Consider the following 18,565-nt stretch of genomic DNA (forward strand, 5'->3'; position numbering starts at 1 on the left):
TACGTCTCCAGTGAAGGTATTGGCAGTGGAGGCAGACTGAAAATATGTAAAGATGGAAACCTAGATAAAGATGACCCCCTGCTAACCATAAGCTACTACAACAAAAATAGAAAGATCATGATACAGGGGAATGTGGAAAATCTGGACACCTTCGAAAAGGAATTCCCCCAGTTGAAAACTAAGGCAGACACAAAGAGGACCAATGGACAGGAAGCAAAAGAGAGTCGAACAGAGGATGAGGAGAGCCAAGTGGAGGAAGAAGAAGAGAGACCAGCAGAGGAAAACACCTCCCTGTACATCTCCACCCCCCCCACACCTCTCAACGAAAACAAAATGATGAAAGAGAATCTGGCCAAACTAGAACTTGATTTCAACGAATACAGAGAAACACTGGCCAAGAATTTGAAGGAGGAATTCAAACAGCTAAAAACGGAATACGAGTCCACCATCCACAAGATGAGAAAGACCATAGAGGAGCAAAGAAATGAGATCAAAGAACTCCGTACTCAACTAAACAAAACGAAGGAGACCGTAGAAAGGCTCAGCAGGCAACACAAACCTCTTAAGGTCCAAAAACCTGAGGACACAAAAACAACACACAAAAGGACACAGAACCCGCTGGATGCCACCCCACACGAAGACACACCGAAAGCCACAAACCCCGCTCCAACCAGCCCTCAGTCGAGTCATACCCAGACTACTGCTACCCAGTCCTCACACACAGGAACACAAAAACCGACAGATACCCCCCCAAACGAGGACACACCGAAAGCCCCAAACCCCGCTCCTGCCACACAACATATCCCAGAAACCCAGCCAACAACCAGCCACCAGGCGAGTCCTACCCAGACTACTGTTACCCAGTCTGAAAAACCAGCCCCTCAGGCGGTCCTGCTGACCGACTCCAACGGAAAGTTTCTGGACCCCCAGAGGCTGTTCCCAGACCATCAAGTCCTGAAAAAATGGTGCAGCAACACAGGCCAAGCAATGAAGATCCTGAACAAAGAATCCCTTGGAAGCCCCAAATGGATTGTGATCCACACAGGCACGAACGACCTACGCACCCTACAGGAAGGCACGGCTTGGGCGGTGAGCAGGATGGCAGAAAAGGCCAGCAGGGAATTCCCCGAGGCGCGGATCGTGATCTCCACACTACTGCCCAGAAAGGACACCCCAGCCTACATAATCCACAACACCAACAGGGAGATCGACACGAGATGTTCTGTCCTCCCCAACGTCTCCCTGGCCCATCATCCAAACATCAACACAAGGGACCTCTATGACGAAATACATCTACTCAAACAGCGGATGTGGGTCTTCGCAAGAAACCTCATAAACACTGCCAAAAGACGCAGCCCTCCCACCCCCCCTACCATTGGGAGCCCAAACAGGACCACCAATGTCCCCCACCCCCCTTTACAAAACCGACAACAGAACCGTGCTTTTATACCTGACCCAAGACCCCCCTCTAGACCACAGACTGTAGACCAAGAACTGAGAAAGATCATGACGATGCTGAACAGCCTGATAGAAAGCCGGAGAAATTATTAATATTGTTATTTATCATTATCATTATTGTTATCTTATCAGTATTATTACTATTATTAGATAGATATATGTGCATGCCTCATGAAATTTATACTAAATCATCACTTAGCATTATAGAAAATAGTGTTTCCACACTCATCCCACAAAATAGGTCCATTATATTTTGTTTTATTGAACTATATAAATGCGTTCTTTCCACATAAGCTGCTGGAATATCCAGGGCCTCCGCTCCTCAACTTTTGGGATGAAGAGTACAGACCCTGAATTCCTAAAAGCTATAAAAGACATTGATATAATTGTGTTAACAGAAACATGGTGCCAAAAGGACATGCCGACCCACTGTCCTCCAATGTACCATGAAATCATTGTGCCCTCAGTAAAGAACACTAAAACACGCAAGGGCAGAACCTCCGGGGGAATATTGGTGTGGTATAAGGGAGAACTGGACAAACACATCTCACCGGTAAAACAGGGGAAATCACACGTATGGCTAAAACTAGATAAAAATATAGGAATAGCAAAAAAAGATGTTTACTTATGTGCGATCTACATACCTCCAATAGATTCGCCATATTTCGAAGAGGAGTTATTTGATACTCTCCACATGGAAATCAGCCATTTCCAGGCCCAAGGAAAGGTGATAATATGTGGGGACCTAAATGCAAGGACCGGTTGTGAACCTGACTTCATAGACCCACAGGGAAACAACCATGTGTTTGGCCAGACCCCTTTAGATGTCACACCAGCCATCGCAAATCGGAACAACCTTGATCGTGAAATAAACAAAAGCGGTAGGGAGGTAGTGCAACTCTGCCGAGCCTTAGGCCTGTACATAGTTAATGGTAGGTTCAGAGGGGACTCCCAAGGGAGACTCACATACTCCTCAACTCTTGGGTCTAGTGTGGTGGACTATACAATCACTGACCTGGACCCCTGCGATATCAACGCATTCACTGTCAGGCAACAATCCCCCCTCTCAGACCATAACCAAATAAATGTGTACCTTAAACTTTCTGCCCAAACTACAGACACAAAAAAGGAACACAGTAAGCTACATAAAATAAACCAGACATACAGATGGGCCCCAGACAGTGGAGATAAATTCATCACAGCACTAAATTCACCTGATCTCACAAGTAAAATTTCAAAATTTAAAGAAAATCTATATGAGATCACCAGAGATGGTGTAAACACGGCCATAGAGGATATAAATATGATCTTCCATGAGGCAGCTGTAAAAGCCGACCTCGTGAAACAGAAGAGGAAGCATCACAAAAGACAAAATAAAAATATGAAATGGTTTGACCACGAATGCAAAAATGCCAGAAAAGACCTGAGAAAAATATCAAACCAAAAGCATCGGCAACCAAACAATCCGGACCTACGTACTAGATACAATGAAACCCTCAAAAGATATAAACACACCATTAGGAACAAAACACAAAACTATACCCACAAAATACTCGAAGAAATAGAAAACTCCACCAATCCAAAACAATTCTGGGAAATGTGGAATAACCTGAGTACAACACAATTGCAAGCATTACCAATCCAAGATGGCGACATCTGGAGAACACATTTTGAAAACCTCTACAAAGACATCCCAAAAAACAAAACAAACCCAAGTCAACATCAGGTCACAGAAAAACTCCACACATTAGAAGCAACAATTAAAGACAACCAAAACCCTCTAGACTCCCCAATCACATGGAAAGAACTGGCCACAAAAACAAAATCTCTCCACCTAAAGAAAGCCTGTGGCCCAGACAACATCAAAAATGAAATGCTAAAGTTCAGCAATATGGAGATGCAGAGTGCGATACTCAAACTATTCAACATCATATTACGCTCAGGCTGTTTTCCCGATATCTGGTGCCAAGGACTAATCTCCCCCATATATAAAAGTGGAAACAAATCAGACCCAAATAACTACCGCGGCATCTGTGTCAACAGTTGTCTAGGGAAGTTATTCTGCAGTATTCTAAATAGTAGATTACTTGATTTTCTTAACAAACATAATATCCTCAGAAAAAACCAAATAGGCTTTCTTCCAAAACACCGCACCGCCGACCATATCTATACCCTTCACACCCTCATTGAAAAACATAAACACCAAACAAAAAATGGGAAAATATTCGCCTGTTTCATCGACTTCAAGAAAGCCTTTGACTCTATATGGCACGAAGGGCTCTATTATAAACTTCTTCAGTGTGGAATAGGGGGCAAAGTCTATGACCTTATTAAATCAATGTATCTGAAAAACAAATGCGGGGTCAAAATGGGAGACAAACGCACCGATTTCTTCACCCAGAGAAGAGGCGTCCGGCAGGGCTGCAATTTGAGCCCGACCCTGTTCAACATATACATAAATGAATTAGCAGACATGCTGGAGCAAAGCGAGTCACCAGGTCTCCGTCTCCTGGATGGAGAAGTGAAGTCCCTGTTCTATGCGGACGACCTGGTTCTGCTGTCTCCCACAGAACAGGGATTACAGCAACAACTAGACCTACTCGACAAATACTGCCAAAATTGGGCTCTAACAGTAAATCTAAAGAAAACCAACATCATGATTTTTCAGAAAAGACCCAGATGTCAGGAAAACAAATACCAGTTTACCCTCAGTGATACCACTATAGGACACACTATGAGCTACACCTACCTTGGTCTAACTATTACAGCATCAGGGAGCTTCAGCATAGCAGTGAATGCACTAAAAGAAAAAGCCCGAAGAGCCCTATATGCAATAAAAAGAAAATTCTACAACATCCAAATCCCAATCAAAATCTGGCTCAAAATTTTTGACAGCATAATCCTGCCCATTGCACTGTACGGTAGTGAAGTATGGGGCCCGCTAAATCACCAAAGCTACACTAAATGGGAAAAACACACAATAGAAGCCCTACATGCAGAATTCTGCCGAAGCATCCTTCGCACCCAAAGAAAAACGCCAACAAATGCATGCAGAGCCGAACTAGGCAGATACCCACTGATAATAAACATCCAAAAACGAGCACTAAACTTCCTAAATCACCTCAAATCTAGCTCCCCAGACACCCTTCATTTCAAAGCCTTTCAGACCCAAGAGCTAAACCCAGAAAAGAGTCCCCTGAGTCAGCTGCTACTGAAACTAAGTACTCAGCCGGACCCTGACCAGCCCCAGACCAACACAGCCGTCCAAACACCAATCCGAGTGAACCAAATCATTAAACAATGCAAAGAAACCTACCTGGAACATTGGAACAAAATAACCGAAAACCAAAGCAGATTAGAATGTTACCGGGCCCTAAAAAGAGAATATAAACTGGCAGACTACCTCACGACCATCAGAGACACAAAACAGAGACAGACCCTCACCAGGTACAGACTAAGCGACCACCAACTGGAAATTGAAAAAGGCAGATACAAGAAATCCTGGCAGCCTAGAGAGAATAGAATATGCGATCAATGTCTGGCTGGCGAGGTTGAAACAGAAATGCATTTCCTCCTAAAATGCGAAAAATTCAACACATCAAGAAACATATTATTCAACAAGCTAAGCCAAACAACCCCAGATTTCAAGGAATTGGATGATCTGTCAAAATTGAGATTAGTCCTAGGAGAAGGAGACAGACCATACCTTGGGGCTAAATATGTAACAACATGTCACAACCTGAGGACTGTTTAAAAGTAAGACTGTTTAAAATTAATATTGAACGTACCAAATGAAGTAGAAAGACTGTTTAAAATTAATATTGTTTAAAAGTAATATTGTATATACCCAACAAATGTCAAATCGATTGACACCTACAGAATGTTGGAAAACTGTACCTTTTTGCTATGTAAGCTTTGGCAATATGGTTCTCTGTAAACTTTCATGCCAATAAAGCATTTGAACTGAACTGAACTGAACTGAACTGACAGAGCGAGAGAGAGAGACAGAGCGAGAGAGAGAGACAGAGCGAGAGAGAGAGACAGAGCGAGAGAGAGAGACAGAGCGAGAGAGAGAGACAGAGCGAGAGAGAGAGACAGAGCGAGAGAGAGAGACAGAGCGAGAGAGAGAGACAGAGCGAGAGAGAGAGACAGAGCGAGAGAGAGAGACAGAGCGAGAGAGAGAGACAGAGCGAGAGAGAGAGACAGAGCGAGAGAGAGAGACAGAGCGAGAGAGAGAGACAGAGCGAGAGAGAGAGACAGAGCGAGAGAGAGAGACAGAGCGAGAGAGAGAGACAGAGCGAGAGAGAGAGACAGAGCGAGAGAGAGAGACAGAGCGAGAGAGAGAGACAGAGCGAGAGAGAGAGACAGAGCGAGAGAGAGAGACAGAGCGAGAGAGAGAGACAGAGCGAGAGAGAGAGACAGAGCGAGAGAGAGAGACAGAGCGAGAGAGAGAGACAGAGCGAGAGAGAGAGAGCGAGAGAGAGAGACAGAGCGAGAGAGAGAGACAGAGCGAGAGAGAGAGACAGAGCGAGAGAGAGAGAGAGACAGAGCGAGAGAGAGAGAGACAGAGCGAGAGAGAGAGAGACAGAGCGAGAGAGAGAGACAGAGCGAGAGAGAGAGACAGAGCAAGAGAGAGAGACAGAGCGAGAGAGAGAGACAGAGCGAGAGAGAGAGACAGAGCGAGAGAGAGAGACAGAGCGAGAGAGAGAGACAGAGCGAGAGAGAGAGACAGAGCGAGAGAGAGAGACAGAGCGAGAGAGAGAGACAGAGCGAGAGAGAGAGACAGAGCGAGAGAGACAGAGCGAGAGAGAGACAGAGCGAGAGAGAGAGACAGAGCGAGAGAGACAGAGCGAGAGAGAGAGACAGAGCGAGAGAGACAGACAGAGCGAGAGAGACAGAGCGAGAGAGAGACAGAGCGAGAGAGAGAGACAGAGCGAGAGAGACAGAGCGAGAGAGAGAGACAGAGCGAGAGAGACAGACAGAGCGAGAGAGAGAGACAGAGCGAGAGAGAGAGAGACAGAGCGAGAGAGAGAGACAGAGCGAGAGAGAGAGACAGAGCGAGAGAGAGAGACAGAGCGAGAGAGAGACAGAGAGAGAGAGACAGAGCGAGAGAGAGAGACAGAGCGAGAGAGAGACAGAGCGAGAGAGAGACAGAGCGAGAGAGAGACAGAGCGAGAGAGAGACAGAGCGAGAGAGAGCATTATAGAAAATAGTGTTTCCACACTCATCCCACAAAATAGGTCCATTTTATTTCGTTTTATTGAACTATATAAATGCGTTCTTTCCACATAAGCTGCTGGAATATCCAGGGCCTCCGCTCCTCAACTTTTGGGATGAAGAGTACAGACCCTGAATTCCTAAAAGCTATAAAATACATTGATATAATTGTGTTAACAGAAACATGGTGCCAAAAGGACATGCCGACCCACTGTCCCCCAATGTACCATGAAATTATTGTGCCTTCAGTAAAGAACATTAAGACACGCAAGGGCAGAACCTCCGGGGGAATCCTGGTGTGGTATAAAGGAGAACTGAACAAACACATCTCACCGATAAAACAGGGAAAATCACACGTATGGCTAAAATTAGATAAAAATATAGGAATAGCAAAAAACGATGTTTACTTATGTGCGATCTACATACCTCCAATAGAATCGCCATATTTTGAAGAGGAGATATTTGACACTCTCCACATGGAAATCAGCCATTTCCAGGCCCAAGGAAAGGTGCTACTATGTGGGGACCTAAATGCAAGGACAGGATGTGAACCTGACTTCATAGACCCACAGGGCAACAACCATGTGTTTGGCCAGACCCCTCTATAGGTCACACCAGCCATCGCAAACCGAAACAACCTCGATTGTGAAATAAATAAAAGCGGTAGGGAGGTAGTGCAACTCTGCCGAGCCTTAGGCCTGTACATAGTTAACGGTAGGTTCAGAGGGGACTCCTTAGGGAGACTCACATATTCCTCAACTCTTGGGTCTAGTGTGGTGGATTATACAATCACTGACCTGGACCCCTGCGATATCAACGCATTCACTGTCAGGCAGCAATCCCCCCTCTCAGACCATAACCAAATAAATGTGTACCTTAAACTTTCTGCCCAAACTACAGACACAAAAAAGGAACCCAGTAAGCTACATAAAATAAACCAGACATACAGATGGGCCCCAGACAGTGGAGATAAATTCATCACAGCACTAAATTCACCTGATCTCACAAGTAAAATTTCAAAATTTAAAGAAAATCTATATGAGATCACCAGAGATGGGGTAAACATGGCCATAGAGGATATAAATATGATCTTTCATGAGGCAGCTGTAAAAGCCGACCTCGTGAAACAGAAGAGGAAGAGTCACAAAAGACAAAATAAAAATAAGAAATGGTTTGACCACGAATGCAAAAATGCCAGAAAAGACCTGAGAAAAATATCAAACCAAAAGCATCGCCAACCAAACAATCCGGACCTACGTACTAGATACAATGAAACCCTCAAAAGATATAAACACACCATTAGGAACAAAACACAAAACTATACCCACAAAATACTAGAAGAAATTGAAAACTCCACCAACCCAAAACAATTCTGGGAAATGTGGAATAACCTGAGTACAACACAACTGCAAGCATTACCAATCCAAGATGGCGACATCTGGAGAACACATTTTGAAAACCTCTACAAAGACATCCCAATAAACGAAACAAACCCAAGTCAACATCAGGTCACAGAAAAACTCCACACATTAGAAGCAACAATCAAAGACAACCAAAACCCTCTAGACTCCCCAATCACATGGAAAGAAATGGCCACAAAAACAAAATCTCTCCACCTAAAGAAAGCCTGTGGCCCAGACAACATCAAAAATGAAATGCTCAAGTTCAGCAATATGGAGATGCAGGGTGCGGTACTCAAATTATTCAACATCATATTACGTTCAGGCTGTTTTCCCGATATCTGGTGCCAAGGACTAATCTCCCCCATATATAAAAGCGGAAACAAATCAGACCCAAATAACTACCGCGGCATCTGTGTCAACAGTTGTCTAGGGAAGTTATTCTGCAGTATTCTAAATAGTAGATTACTTGATTTTCTTAACAAACATAATATCCTCAGAAAAAACCAAATAGGCTTTCTTCCAAAACACCGCACCGCCGACCATATCTATACCCTTCACACCCTCATTGAAAAACATATACACCAAACAAAAAATGGGAAAATATTCGCCTGTTTCATCGACTTCAAGAAAGCCTTTGACTCTATATGGCACGAAGGGCTCTATTATAAACTTCTTCAATGTGGAATAGGGGGCAAAGTCTATGACCTTATTAAATCAATGTATCTGAAAAACAAATGCGGGGTCAAAATTGGAGACAAACGCACCGATTTCTTCACCCAGAGAAGAGGCGTCCGGCAGGGCTGCAATTTGAGCCCGACCCTGTTCAACATATACATAAATGAATTAGCAGACATGCTGGAGCAAAGCGAGTCACCAGGTCTCCGTCTCCTAGATGGAGAAGTGAAATCCCTGTTCTATGCGGACGACCTGGTTCTGCTGTCTCCCACAGAACAGGGATTACAGCAACAACTAGACCTACTCGACAAATACTGCCAAAATTGGGCTCTAACAGTAAATCTAAAGAAAACCAACATCATGATTTTTCAAAAAAGGCCCAGATGTCAGGAAAACAAATACCAGTTTACCCTCAGTGATACCACTATAGGACACACTATGAGCTACACCTACCTTGGTCTAACTATTACAGCATCAGGGAGCTTCAGCATAGCAGAGAATGCACTAAAAGAAAAAGCCCGAAGAGCCCTATATGCAATAAAAAGAAAATTCTACAACATCCAAATCCCAATCAAAATCTGGCTCAAAATATTTGACAGCATAATCCTGCCCATTGCACTGTACGGTAGTGAAGTATGGGGCCCGCTAAATCACCAAAGCTACACTAAATGGGAAAAACATACAATAGAAGCCCTACATGCAGAATTCTGCCGAAGCATCCTTCGCACCCAAAGGAAAACGCCAACAAATGCATGCAGAGCCGAACTAGGCAGATACCCACTGATAATAAACATCCAAAAACGAGCACTAAACTTCCTAAATCACCTCAAATCTAGCTCCCCAGACACCCTTCATTTCAAAGCCTTTCAGACCCAAGAGCTAAACCCAGAAAAGAGTCCCCTGAGTCAGCTGCTACGGAAACTAAGTACTCAGCCGGACCCTGACCAGCCCCAGACCAACACAGCCGCCCAAACACCAATCCGAGTGAACCAAATCATTAAAAAATGCAAAGAAACCTACCTGGAACATTGGAACAAAATAACCGAAAGCCAAAGCAGATTAGAATGTTACCGGGCCCTAAAAAGAGAATATAAACTGGCAGACTACCTCACGACCATCAGAGACACAAAACAGAGACAGACCCTCACCAGGTACAGACTAAGCGACCACCAACTGGAAATTGAAAAAGGCAGATACAAGAAATCCTGGCAGCCTAGAGAGAATAGAATATGCGATCAATGTCTGGCTGGCGAGGTTGAAACAGAAATGCATTTCCTCCTAAAATGCGAAAAATTCAACACATCAAGAAACATATTATTCAACAAGCTAAGCCAAACAACCCCAGATTTCAAGGAATTGGATGATCTGTCAAAATTGAGATTAGTCCTAGGAGAAGGAGACAGACCATACCTTGGGGCCAAATATGTAACAACATGTCACAACCTGAGGACTGTTTAAAATTAAGACTGTTTAAAATTAATATTGAACGTACCAAATGAAGTACAAAGACTGTTTAAAATTAATATTGTTTAAAAGTAATATTGTATGTACCCAACAAATGTCAAATCGATTGACACCTACAGAATGTTGGAAAACTGTACCTTTTTGCTATGTAAGCTTTGGCAATATGGTTCTCTGTAAACTTTCATGCCAATAAAGCATTTTAATTGGAATTGGAATTGGAATTGGAGAGACAGAGCGAGAGAGAGAGACAGAGCGAGAGAGAGAGACAGAGCGAGAGAGAGAGAGACAGAGCGAGAGAGAGAGAGACAGAGCGAGAGAGAGAGAGACAGAGCGAGAGAGAGAGAGACAGAGCGAGAGAGAGAGAGACAGAGCGAGAGAGAGAGAGACAGAGCGAGAGAGAGAGAGACAGAGCGAGAGAGAGAGAGACAGAGCGAGAGAGAGAGAGACAGAGCGAGAGAGAGACAGAGCGAGAGAGAGAGAGACAGAGCGAGAGAGAGAGACAGAGCGAGAGAGAGAGAGAGACAGAGACAGAGAGAATGCACTAAAAGAAAAAGCCCGAAGAGCCCTATATGCAATAAAAAGAAAATTCTACAACATCCAAATTCCAATCAAAATCTGGCTCAAAATATTTGATAGTATAATCCTGCCCATTGCGCTGTATGGTAGTGAAGTATGGGGCCCACTCAATCACCATAGCTACACTAAAATGGGAAAAACACACAATAGAAGCCCGACATGCAGAATTTTGCCGAAGCATTCTTCGCACCCAAAGGAAAACACCAACAAATGCATGTAGAGCCGAACTAGGCAGATACCCACTGATAATAAACATCCAAAAACGAGCACTAAACTTTCTAATTCACCTCAAATCTACTTCCCCAGACACCCTTCATTTTAAAGCCCTCCAGACCCAAGAGCTGAACCCAGAAACGAGTCCCCTGAGTCAGTGGTTACTGAAACTAAGTTCTCCTACCCAGCCGGACCCTGACCAGTCCCAGACCAACACTGCTCTCCAAACACCAATCCAAGTGAACCAAATCATTAAACAATGCAAAGAAACCTACCTGCAACATTGGAACAAAATAACCAAAAGCCAAAGCAGATTAGATTGCTACCGGGCCCTAAAAAGAGAATATAAACTGGCAGACTATCTCTCGACCATCAGAGACACAAAACAGAGACAGGCCCTCACCAGGTACAGACTAAGCGACCACCAACTGGCAATTGAAAAAGGAAGATACAAGAAATCCTGGCAACCTAAAGAAAATAGAATATGTGATCACTGTCTGGCCGGCGAGGTTGAGACAGAGGTGCACTTCCTCCTAAAATGCGAAAAATTCAACAAAACAAGAAACATATATTTTGACAAGCTCAGCCTTACAAACCCGGATTTCAAAGAGTTGGATGACCTGTCAAAATTAAGAATAGTCCTGGGGGAAGGAGACAGACCATATCTTGGTGCCCAATATGTAACAACATGTCACAACCTGAGGAACAGTGAGTGACTAACGAGCACACCCATAGCATATATAATCTAAAAAATGTTTAAATCAATACCGAATGTACCCAACGACTGTTTAAATTAATACTGAATGTACCCAACGAGGGTCAACGACTGTTTAAATTAATATTGTCTGTACCAAACGAGGGTCAAAATTGTTTGACACCTACAGAATGTTGGAAACCTGTACTTTTTGTTATGTAAGCTTTGGCAATATGGTTCCCTGTAAACTTTCATGCCAATAAAGCATTTGAATTGAATTTGAGAGAGGGGCAGAGAGTTATATATATATATATTCTCGACATCCAGCTGGTAAATTATATTTGCCATGTTTTAACAGTGGTTAGCACTGTTGCCTCACAGCGCCAGGGTTCAAATCCGGCCTCGGGTGACTGTGTGGAGTTTGCACATTCTCCCCGTGTTTGCGTGGGTTTCCTCCGGGTGCTCGGTTTCCTCCCACAGTCCAAAGATGTGCGGGTTAGGTTGATTGGCCATGATAAAAATTGGCCCTTAGTGTTAGGGGGGATTAAATATGTGGGGTTACGGGGTTAGGGTTTGGGTGGGGTGGCTGTCAGTGTAGGGACCGGGTGCTAGGGTTTGGATGATCAGCCATGATCTCGTTGAATGGCGGAGCGGGCTCGAAGGGCCAAATGGCCTGCTCCTGCTCCTATCTTCTATGTTTCTATGTTTTGTCGCCATGGTGATAGAACTGAAATGTTAAAAAAGGGCTAGCCTGGGGAACACCAGTGTCCCATGGGTGAAATCCTTTAGTAAATGGTTTAACACTATGTTCTGTAAAGATCTGAACATAGATAAGCATGGGACTAGAAGGATCAAACACGAAAGAGGCATTAATTTTCCAGTGTGCTTACCCAAATATTTCCTTGCAGCATACAAAACCAAGAACTTGGCAAATGTTACCAGACACCAAAAAGGACATGCTGCATGGAAAGCACCTTTTCCACTGCTCTATGATCAAATGGTGATTCTACTCAGTGGCATATTCTAATCCCAAGATCAGAAGGCAGATCATCTCCACCCTCTAAGAAAATAATAATTGCAGTCACAGGGTATTTCTGGATTCACAACTTTGCAGCAAGTTAATTCTTGTTTAGGTTAACAGCCAAACGTTCAACAATTCATTAACAACCAAAGTTGAAGTATACAGTTTCCATTTACCTCCTGGTATCCCCTTTAGCTCAGTGGTAGCACTCTTGCCCAAGTCATCAGGTAGTGGATTGAAGCCCTACTCTAGCATGAAGTACAAAATGTAGGCCAATACTTCAGTGCAGTACTGAGGGAGTGCTTCACTGTCAGAGGTACCACCTTTCGGACAAGACATTAAACACCTGCCCCCTCACCTCTCATTCGTCTAAACTCGAGAATATAGGCCTCGTCTACTCAATTTCTCCCCATCAGGACAATCCCCCCATCCTAGGAACCAGCCTGCCAAACCTTTGTTGCACTTCCTCTATGGCAAGTATATCCTTCCTTAGGTAAGGAGACCAAAACTGTACACAATACTACAAGTGTGGTCTCACCAGGGCCCTATACAATTGCAGTAAGACATCTCTACTCTTATACTCAAATCCTCTTGTAATAAAGGCCAACATACCATTTGCTTTCCTAATTGCTTGCTGTACCTGCATGTTAACTTTCAGTGATTCGTGTACAAGGACACCCAGGTCCCTCTGAAAACCAACATTTCCCAATCTCTCACCATTTAAAAAAAAAAACACCTCTATTTTTCCAACCTAAGTGGATAACTTCACATTTCTCCACATTATATTCCATTTGCCATGTTCTTGCCCACTCACTTAGCCTGTCTATATCCCCTTGAAGTCTCCTTGCATCCTCATTACAACTTACATTCCCACCCAGCTTTGTATCAGCAGCAAACTTGGATATTATTACATTTGGTCCCCTCATTCAAATCATTGACGTACATTGTGAATAGCTGAGGCCCAAGCACTGATTTTATTAGCTGTAAAGTGCTTTGGGATGTCCCATGGTCATGAAAGCCACTATATTAATGCAAGTTCTTTCATGCGCTCAGCAAATTGACAATTAAGATCGTACAAAACATCCATACCTTTGATACTAGCTTTATATTTCTTTTTGAATTCCTCCGCTCGGAGTTCCTCAAAAGAGAACTCGCGCAGTCCAGCGTAGATTTTGTCTTTTGAATACATGGACACTTGCTTATTTTCTTCTTTGCAGTTTTGTACCTGCACCCTTGCCAACGGATTCAACTCTTTGCTGGGCTTCCGAGCACTCAACACTGGGGTGAACAAGGGCTCAATCTTACGAGGTGTTCTGCAACAGATTATTGCAAATATTATCCTTAAATTTTGATTACAACCCAGTGAGGGAATACCACGATTTTTTAAAATAACTGTCCTTGGGAAACTCCTTTTAAAAAAGGAAACCACAAGTACACCATGTTCTTGTTTACATGTGCTCTTTAGTATACAATACAAGCATATATTTCTATAACTCAAGTAGCACATGAATTCCATGTCATCTGATTAAATCTAAACCAGCTAAGTAGTTGGAATCTGGTTGTCAGGCTGTGTTTTGTATCTAAGAGGGAATGGCTACATAGCCAGGTGAAGACATTCACCAAAATGAGACAGATTATAATCAAATTGTTAATTCCTGGGAGTAGCATGATTGAGAACGCTTGTGATTAAAGTCATCCTTGGTGCCGAGGAGCTGCCCAAGAGAAGAGGTTTCATACATTGCTCAAGGACAAGAACATCAGTCAGCTTGTAACATAGAAGATAGGAGCAGGAGTAGGCCATTCAGCCCCTCGAGCCTGCTCTGCCATTTAATGAGATCATGGCTGATCATCCAAACTCAGTACCCTGTCCCTGCCTTCTACCCCATATCCCTTGATCCCTTTAGCCTTAAGAAATATATCCAACTCCTTCTTGAATATATTTAATGAATGAATTGGCCTCAACTGCCTTCTGTAGTAGAGAATTCCACAGGTTCACCACTCTCGGTGAAGAAATTCCCCCTCAGCTCAGTCCTAAATGGCTTACCCCTTATCCTTACACTGTGACCCCTGGTTCTGGACTCCCCCGCCACCGGGAACATCCTTCCTGCATCTAGTCTGTCTGGTCCTGTTAGAATTTTAAAAGTTTCAAAGAGATCCCCTCTCATTCTTCTAAACTCCAGCGAATATAAGCCCAATCGACCCAATATCTCCTCATACATCATTCCTGCCATCCCAGGTATCAGTCTGGTGAATCTTCGCTGCACTCCCTCCATAGTAAGAACATCCTTCCTCAGATAAGGCGACCAAAACTGCACACAATACTCAAGGTGTGGTCTCACCAAGGCCCTGTACAACTGCAGCAAGACATCCTTGTTCCTGTACTCGAACCCTCTCGCTACGAAGGCCAACATACCATTTGCCTTCTTAACCGCCTGCTGCACCTGCATGCTTACTTTCAGCAACTGGTGCACAAGGGCACTCGGGTCTCGTTGCACTTCCCCTTCTCCCAATCTATTGCCGTTCAGATAATAATCTGTCTTCCTGTTTTTGCCACCAAAGTGGATAACCTCGTATTTATCCACATTATACTGCATCTGCCCAATCACTCAGCCTGTCCAAATCATACTGGAGTTTCTCGGCATCCTCCTCACAGCACACAAGCCCACCCAGCTTTGTGTCGTCTGCAAACTTGGAGATATTACATCTAGTTCCCTCGTCTAGATCGTTAATATATATAGTGAATAGCTGGGGTCCTAGCACCGATCCCTGCGGTACCCCACTAGTCACTGCCTGCCACTCGGAAAAAGACCCGTTTATTCCAACTCTTTGCTTCCTGTCTGCCAATCAGTTCTCTATCAAAGTCAGTACCTTACCCCCCAATCCCATGTGCCTTAACTTTACACGCTAATCTCTTATGCGGGACCTTATCGAAAGCCTTCTGAAAGTCCAAGTACACTGGTTCTCCCATATCTATTCTACCAGTTACATCCTCAAAAAATTCCAGAAGATTAGTCAAGCATGATTTACCTTTTCTAAATCCATGTTGACTTTGTCCGATCCTGTCACTGTTTTCCAAGTGCTCTGCTATTACATCTTTTATAATGGACTCGAGCATTTTAAGAACATAAGAACATAAGAAATAGGAGCAGGAGTAGGCCAATCGGCCCCTCAAGCCTGCTCCACCATTCAATAAGATCATGGCTGATCTGATCCTAACCTCAAATCTTCTATCACTCTGCATCCACCCGAACCCATGTGATCTCCCGGGAGAGGCAAAAAACCAGATAAAGACCCAATGGCCAATTTGGGAGAAAAAAATCTGGGAAATTCCTCTCCGACCCATCTAGGCGATCGAAATTCTTCCAGGAGATCACTCTGTCCCTATATTTTCTACAGTACTTACCTTCTGTAAAGGCGATCTCCACCCCAGCCAGGAACAGGAATAAAACCATCTCCTGAAATCTAACAGAATTAGAACACAGTAGGAGCAGAACAAGGCTACACGGCCCCTGGGCCCGCTCCACTACCCACAGGGCCATGACCATTCCGAACCCAGACTCATGTCCAATTTCCTGCCCGCTCCCCGTAACCCTTAATTCCCTTTACTTCTAGGAAACTATCTATTTCTGTTTTAAATTTATTTAATGATGTAGCTTCCACGGCTTTCTGGGGCAGCAAATTCCACAAACCTACCACCCTCTGAGTGAAGAAGTTTCTCCTCATCTCAGTTTTGAATGAGCAGCCCCTTATTTTAAGATTATGCCCCCTAGTTCTAGTTTCACCCATCATTGGGAATAGCACTACCGATGTCAGGCTTACTGTTCTATAATTCCCCGTTTTCTCTCTACCATCTTTTTTAAATAGTGGGGTTACATTAGCTACCCTCCAATCCATGGGAACTGTGCCAGAGTCTATAAAATTTTGGAAGATGACCAGCAATGCATCTACTATTTCTAGGGCCACTTCCTTAAGTACCCTAGGATGTAGATAATTAGGCCCTGGGGATTTATCAGCCTTCAATCCCGTCAATTTCCCCTAACAGCATTTCCCTACAAATACTGATTTAATTCAGTTCCTCCCTCTCATTAGACCCCATGTTCCCCGACATCTCTGGCAGGTTATTTGTGTCCTCCTTTGTGAAGACAGAACCAAAGTATGTATTTAATTGGTCAGCCATTTCTTTGTTCCCCATTATAAATTCCCCTGATTCTGACTGCAAGGGGCCTACGCTTGACTTCACCAATGTTTTTCTCTTCACCTATCTATAGAAGCTTTTACAGTCAGTTTTTATGTTCCCTGCAAGCTTACTTTATTTTCTCCCTCTTAATTAATCCTTTTATCCTCCTTTGCTGAATCCTAAACTGCTCCCAATCCTCAGGTTTGCTGCTTTTTCTGGCCAATTTATATGTCCACTCCTTGGATTTTATGCTATCCTTAATTTCCCTCGTTAGCCACAGTTGCACCACCTTTTTAATTTTATTTTTATGTCAGACAGGGATAAACAAATTCTGTAGTTCATCCATGCGGTCTTTAAATGTTTGCCATTGCCTATCCACCGTCAACCCTTTAAGTAACATTCCCCAATCCATCCTAGCCAACTCGCGCCTCATACCATAGTAGTTTCCTTTATTTAAATTCAGGACCCTAGTCTCTGAAAGGCTTGTGGTTCAAGAGATTTTTAAAAAAGGTTGCCCGGTATAGTGCTACACTATACAAAAATCAGAATGTCCCTGGTTTGAATCTCAAGTCACTGCTGAATTGGTAGAATTCACAGGGCAGCAGATGGAAGGGGAGGATCCAGTTGTCATGGTCCACGTAGGAAACAACGACATAGATAGAACTAGGAATGAGGTTCTGCTGAAAGAGTTTGAGGAGGTGGGGTCCAAATTAAAAACGAGAAGCTCAAAAAAGGTAATAATTTCTGGATTGTTACCCGAGTCATGTGCCAATAGGCATAAGCAGATTAGAGGTTTAAATGAGTGGTTCAAAGAGTGGTGTGGGATGCAGAGGTTGCGCTTCATGGGGCACTGGCACCAGTACTGGGGAAAGAGGGAGCTGTTCAGTTGGGACGGGCTCCACTTAAACCGGGCTGGAATCCGTATCCTGGTGAATCGAATAACTAGGGCAGTAGACAGGGCTTTAAATTAATGAAAGGGGGGGGGGGGGGAGGATTCAGGAAAGAGTAAATTTAAAAACAGCAAGAGAAATGTCAAGACTCTAGAGCAGAGTAGAGGTTTGGGTAAAAATAAGCAGAGTGGGTCAGGAAGGGACAGAGAGTAACAAAGGTAATAAGGCAGTGACTAAGGTGACATCAGGGAAAAATAGAAATGTCAAAGCTAAAGGCACTATCAATGCGCAAAGCATTCGCAACAAAACAGCTGAATTAATAGCAGAGGTAGAAACTATTAGGTTTGATTTAATAGCCATTACAGAGGCATGGGGCCAGATTTTCAGTGTACCATGAGGCGGGCTTTCAGGCGTGCGGGGGGCAAAAATCCCGAATGTGGGGGTCCCAACACCATCCCGCCCAAAACCCGCCTCCACGTAAGTTTCAAAGGAGGCGGGTGCCCGCCCCGCACTGGGACCCGCGGCAGGAAGGGATTAGTGCCAATTCACTGCCTGTTAACAGGCAGTTTTTAGCCTAATCCCTATTTTGAGGGGTGTCATGTGGGATTCCAGACGGCTCCAAACCACGCCAGGTTAGAGCAGGCGGGCCGTCGGGTTGAAGGATTTGGAGGGGTCGCGATGTTGGTGTTCAGGTGTGTGATGGGTGCATGAGTGCAAAGGCAAGTGTGTTTGGTGTGTCTAAAGAAGTTTAAATTACCTGTACTTACCTTTACAGGC

At 44.0% G+C, this 18,565-nt stretch overlaps 1 protein-coding gene across 3 annotated transcripts in view; it reads right to left on the reverse strand.

Annotated features, from left to right (window-relative positions):
- Nucleotides 1-13,727: 13,727 nt before the first annotated feature.
- bub1bb (BUB1 mitotic checkpoint serine/threonine kinase Bb) overlaps nt 13,728-18,565 on the reverse strand; it is a 67,856-nt gene continuing 63,018 nt past the window's right edge. For all 3 annotated transcript variants that reach the window (XM_086003639.1, XM_086003637.1, XM_086003638.1), the window contains exon 9: nt 13,728-14,034. In XM_086003639.1, coding sequence (XP_085859765.1) covers nt 13,743-14,034 — 292 coding nt within the window. In that variant the 3' untranslated portion in view covers nt 13,728-13,742. The remainder of the gene's footprint in view (nt 14,035-18,565) is intronic.

This window comes from Somniosus microcephalus, chromosome 12, assembly GCF_052327205.1.
Source record: "Somniosus microcephalus isolate GS21.2 chromosome 12, FLI_Smic_1.0, whole genome shotgun sequence".
In the NCBI taxonomy this organism is placed as follows: domain Eukaryota; kingdom Metazoa; phylum Chordata; class Chondrichthyes; order Squaliformes; family Somniosidae; genus Somniosus; species Somniosus microcephalus.